Genomic DNA, 5,561 nt, shown 5'->3' with positions numbered 1-5,561 from the left:
TCCTTACCAGATTCACTTTAGTGAAATATAAATGACTAAATGCTAAATTATTAATTGGTTAAAGGGTACTAGCTTTAGCTTGAACCAGAGAGATTCATTATCCAAATTATTCCTTAGTTCTTGAAATCATAACAAATTCAGCCCAAAGAGTTAGTTCATGAACAATATGCAAAAGAATTACTGAGAATTACTTTTGAAGACTTCTCTAACTTATCCAATTAAGAACAAGTCGTGGTTGAGAATTACATCACAGATCACTAAAAACTAAAGATCAGCCATCCAAGCATGCCTCAAAGCAGGCTACAGGTCAATAGCTGGGCTCAGGTTGAGGGGAGATTCCTAAGAAAAGACCTGCAATACAACTGCTCTTTAAGGCATAAATAAGAAATAATTAACTATGAGTTGGAAACAATTGTAAATAACTTTCATTTGCAATCCATTCTCATTATTTTTAATGTATAGGGAAAATAGGGCCAAGCCTGAAAATTTAAATGGTACGAGTTCAAACGATAAAACTAAAAACATCACTGAATGGAGACAAAGCATATTCTCAGACTTTGCAACTCATTTATACATAAAGACTGTGGCAGGCTGCTCTGGGGAGCACCAGGCTAGAGCCAAGCCCTGGGTATCCCTGCCATTGTTTCATAAGAAGGCGCCAGGTGAGAGCACACTGGATCCAGACAGGAGCAAGGTGTGCACAGCTTTTTCTTGTGAAGCACATGGAAATACCATGTTTAAAGACCAAGTACTCTAAAAAAAAAATATTCTCTCCTAAAATCCCGAAGCAAGGTTTCATGAAACAAAATTGTTATGCAGATTATGTCACTATATGTTCATAGGAATTAGGGACATGTATATATTAAGTTTACACAATATCAAATGAAGGAGCAAGAAACATCTGAACATATGCCACAATAAACAAAGGAGCTACTAGTGAAAAGTGTATCAGATTAAAGAAGAGGAAAGGGATAATTGAAAGTCTCAGTGAAATATATTGTTCAAGTATGTCAATTTTAAGAATAAAATATATTAGGGTGCACAGATATAAACGAACAAGTTTTAAAATTTTCACAAAGAGTTTTTATTGGAATAACATGCCTACAATATCACAGAATGGAAAACAAGAACTCTTCATGTGCACAGCACAGCAGGGGTGCAGATTTCCAGCCTGAGTGATAGATGCTGGGTCAGGAAATAGACCACACAGGTGGGGAAGTTTTCAGTAAAATCCAGATGAATAGTATCCTCTGTAGAAAGAGGGGCGGAAGTAGCCATAGCCATAACCACCATAGCCCCCAAGGCCATAGCGGGAGCCATAGCCATAGCCCAGGCCACTGAAGCCACCAAGGCCATAGCCCAGGCCACCATAGTAGTTGCCATAGTAGTAGCTCATTGTGTCAGGGGCTGAGGACTGGGTCTGAAGTTGAAGGTGAGCGTCCTGAGAATGGATGTCACCCTGTGTCCTGGACTTTTATACTTTCTAGGTGGAGCTGTGGCAAACCACAACAAAGAAGAGTTATTCCTTTGAAATCTTTGGTGAAATGCAGTGCTATTTATCATACTTTTCTTATTAAGGATGGTTCCAAACATGCAGGAGGACCATGTTCCTTTGAATCTATTTTTTCAAACCTTGGAACCTGGCTTTTTAATTGAATATAAAAAAAGCTATTAGTAGTTATTAGTAGCTATTTTCAGTCTTCAAAGCTTTTGATTTTACTTCCATCTGTGTCTACATCTTACACATCAGGTTCCCTTAATTCCAGTAGCCTGAGATATTTCCCATTGTCAATGGCATCTTCATTTTACTTCTGAAATTATCTTTTCTCAGGATGGTGCATTCTGCCTTCTCCCTATTGATTAATCAACTAGTGAAAAATTTTTAAATAATCTCAAATGACAGAATTCAAATTGAGACTATGGGAATGTGCATTTTGTAGGGGAGCATGTGAAAAATATGAGGCTTTTCTCTTTGTTATTATATTGTTATGATAACTTTCTAAATATCTTATTTTCAAAGGATGAATTTCAATCCTTACAATAAATTAATCTGAGTTTACATTTTCAAGATTTTTACTATAATAACTAATGTGGCACTGTAAGGATTCCAGTTGTGGAAATGTACAGGACAGCATTCCTCAGGTGAGCAAACCCCCAGGGTGTAACAGGCATCCTGTTTTCCACACTTGAAATATCCCGCAGTTTCCCCCAGGAACTAGTAAGGTAACTAATAACATGTGCAATGCCTAGCTGCTGTGGCAATACCATACGTGAGGAGCCTCTGCGCAAGTGACTTATCAGCCTTGAGCTTGATCTCAGGCACTCAGCTCCTGGGAATAAAGGAACTCTCTTGTTAGACAACCACATTGTTTCACCAAGCTCCAAGAGTCTGGATTTGTCCACATAACAGTAACTTTAAACAATAGATGTTCTTGAGAGCTACACAAATCTCTTAACATTGCATACTGCAACTATAGTATGTAACTGAGAAATAAGCTGCATAATGTTTCTAACTCTGTAACCTGCCTAAAGACACAATGAACAATAATGTACTACTGATGCTAGTGACCTATTGTATAAATAAAGCTGGAAGCTTGGACAAGGGGTTGTTCTGCTGTTCTGCCACTTTGCCTCTGCACCTTGCTTCTATCTCCATTTGATTTTCTTAACATGGAACCAATGTTTTACTTACATAAGTGCATGTCAATTGTTCCTTAATATTACTTTTGCCTTTTTCATTCTGTGCTTTGTCTCACACTTTCTTTCTCACTCTGAAGTGACCCCCTTCTGCTCTCATTAGAGCCTCTGCCATCACTCCAGTCCACAAGCTGCTTACCTGCTACTTTCTAAAAAAATTAACACAGCCTCCAGCAGAATTACTCATTTTTTTTTCATTTTTCAATTAGTTACTTGAACTTGATTATACACATTTTGAGAGTATGGAACTTATTTTTCTGAGGTCTAATAGAATCCCTTGTAGAAGTGAAGTACATATTTGTTTAACTTAAAAGTGCTCCCTTTCCCAAACATACCAATTTAATTTGTGAACAATTTTGTGGGGAAAATTTATGTGAAATAACATGCCATATTTAAAATTGCTAATACACATAATCATAATAATTAAAGCTAGTATAGTCAGTAAAATATTCATATTCATATATTATGTAAAAGGAAGTGTCATCATAAATATACAAATGAATGTCTTTTTGACATAAAATAATATGTCTGTGTGTGTGGTATTTGTGGTCTGGATGAATATATATGTGGGTTCTTAAAATAAATAACTAGAGACAGTATATAGAAAAGTAAGATGATGGGTGCTGACACTGACTTTGTAAGTTACTTGGAGGAAGTTACTGTTAGAGAAGCTGCAACATCCTGTCAAATGACTCTGGAGAAAGAGTTAAGTGAGTTGCATCTAGGAGGCAAGGAGTCTTATGAAATAAATAAAAGGGGACGGGGTAGCTCTGGCAAGGAACAAGAAGGTGAGTTTACTACTGGAGATAAACGTAAGCAGATGTGTCCTCACTGAACCAAAAGCTGTAGGAGGGGCACAGAGTTTAGGGAATAATGGATGGGTGAGCACTCAAGTGGCTTATTATTGGTGGGGCAGGTCTGATGTTCTATGCTTTTAGGTAGTGACCTCAGAAAAGTCATGTTTCAGGAATACATCTCTTTGCGCAGTGTGGATTACATGGCAAATTCTGGTGAGTAGAGAGAGCACCTGGAAGGCTTTTACAATGTTTTTATTCAAAAATGAAGTAAAAAAATGGATATAGAGGATGCATACAAGATATATTATTAAAATCTCTAACATTTCTATAGATTTTTATGGACAAGCAATTTGCTACCTATAGTTATGTCTTTATGTTCAAATACAAGGTGTAATATACCTACAGGTCAATCTTATTTTTCTAGATAATAAGCAGTTATTAGGCCATATTACTTCTGATTAATTTTGCATAAGTTTAAATGATTTTGATGAAGTCTATTTCTTCAGATTTCTACTTAGTCAACATTCAATGGACTGGGAATTTTGTTTTAAAAAGTCAAAATGAGAACTCATTAATGAAAACTCTTTTTCTAATTAAAAACAAAAAATCCTTCTGAAAAATAATCTTTTAAAATTTTTACTGAAGTTTTAAATGTCATTTTGACTCCTTTGCTCTGAATTAAGGTTCCATAGTTAGTTTTGCAGAGGACGGATTTGGAGGTGTTTCTTAGTAACTACAATCAATACATAATTAGAAATACATGAAATTATAATTACATAAAACCATAAATCAAGTACCACTGTGCTCACAATGTATTTTCACTTGGCAATTGCTGCAGCAATGTAGACAGTCTAAAATCACACTTTCATCAAATTTAGACACAAATGTATATCTACTTCTTTTTATGTAACTGGGAGAAGCAAGTTTCTTCAGGTCATTAACCCTGAAAACTCAGTTTGCTCTCCTTTGCTTTATCATCATTCAAAAAATCAATCTGCCAGAAATTCTTGAAATGTCTTCTTAAATTCTCTCCCTTTCTATTTCAAACTCCAGTGTTGGGCATAGAATTTGAATTGAGTCTCCTCTGTAAAATTTCAGGTTTTCTGCAGCAGTATCTTGTCCGACTTTCAATTATTTTCTTTTAAATGCTTTCTAAAATCTGTGTCAACATTCTAGGAAAGGTGGAGACAGAGGACAGAATAATGTTGGTTAGTATCAAAATATGGTTAAATAGCAGTAATAACTTCTAATGTTCTACTGTTAGTAGGGTGTTCCTAACTTATTATTTATTTATCACATATTCATCATATTTTATATGTAGTTTAAGGAGTTGAATGTTTCCCAACACAAGAAGTGATAAATCATGGAAAGAAAATTGCTGATTACACATTGCATACACATATTGAATTACTGTACATACCTCATGAATATGTACTATAGCTATATGTGAATTAAAAAATTTAAAAAATATCAAAAAATTTAATATATAATTTTCGGAATGTCTTAAATGATGGATTGTGGAAACTAAAAACTGTTTTTTCTTGCAATATAATATAAAACCCTTGTTTTTACTGACCAATTATTTAAGCATATACATGTGCTATGCTTAGTATTATTATAGCAACCTGACACTTAAGTTCCAGTATCCTCTTTGTTCTTTGAATAATATTTCTTCTTCTTTCCCATAACAACATAAATGCTTTCTTCCTCTTTGTACCTTTCTTTAATTTGTTTAATTTCTAGTAGTTTTCAGTTTTCTCATGAAGTATATTTCCATTGGATACACCTCTCCATTTTCTTTAAATTCCATTGCCTCAATTAAAACAAATAAATTAATCAACTAACTAAAAAAATAAACTCCATTGTCTTTCAAGAAAGTAAAAATGCTAAATGTTTTCTAACATTCTACTTAAAGAATATTTTCTTAGTACAGAGAAGCAGGTACAGTAGTATAAGGAGCCAACTTAAACGAGTCTTAAATTTAAATAAATATCAAGTCAAGGCCAAGTGTATTTCAAAACCATTTTAGCTATGTTCTTAAAATAGCATTTATTCCTCCTACTGTTT

At 34.5% G+C, this 5,561-nt stretch overlaps 1 protein-coding gene across 1 annotated transcript; it reads right to left on the bottom strand.

Moving 5' to 3' along the window:
- Positions 1-1,222: 1,222 nt before the first annotated feature.
- Positions 1,223-1,396, bottom strand: LOC143408995 (keratin-associated protein 19-9b-like). Its single transcript, XM_076869032.1, has one exon. The coding sequence runs from the start codon at positions 1,394-1,396 to the stop codon at positions 1,223-1,225; it is 174 nt and encodes a 57-aa protein (XP_076725147.1).
- Between the last annotated feature and the right edge of the window lie 4,165 nt (positions 1,397-5,561).

The sequence above is a fragment of the Callospermophilus lateralis genome, chromosome 10, assembly GCF_048772815.1.
Source record: "Callospermophilus lateralis isolate mCalLat2 chromosome 10, mCalLat2.hap1, whole genome shotgun sequence".
Taxonomy (NCBI): domain Eukaryota; kingdom Metazoa; phylum Chordata; class Mammalia; order Rodentia; family Sciuridae; genus Callospermophilus; species Callospermophilus lateralis.
The sequence above is the reverse complement of the archived record's forward strand: the minus strand, read 5'-3'. Positions and strand labels throughout refer to the sequence as shown.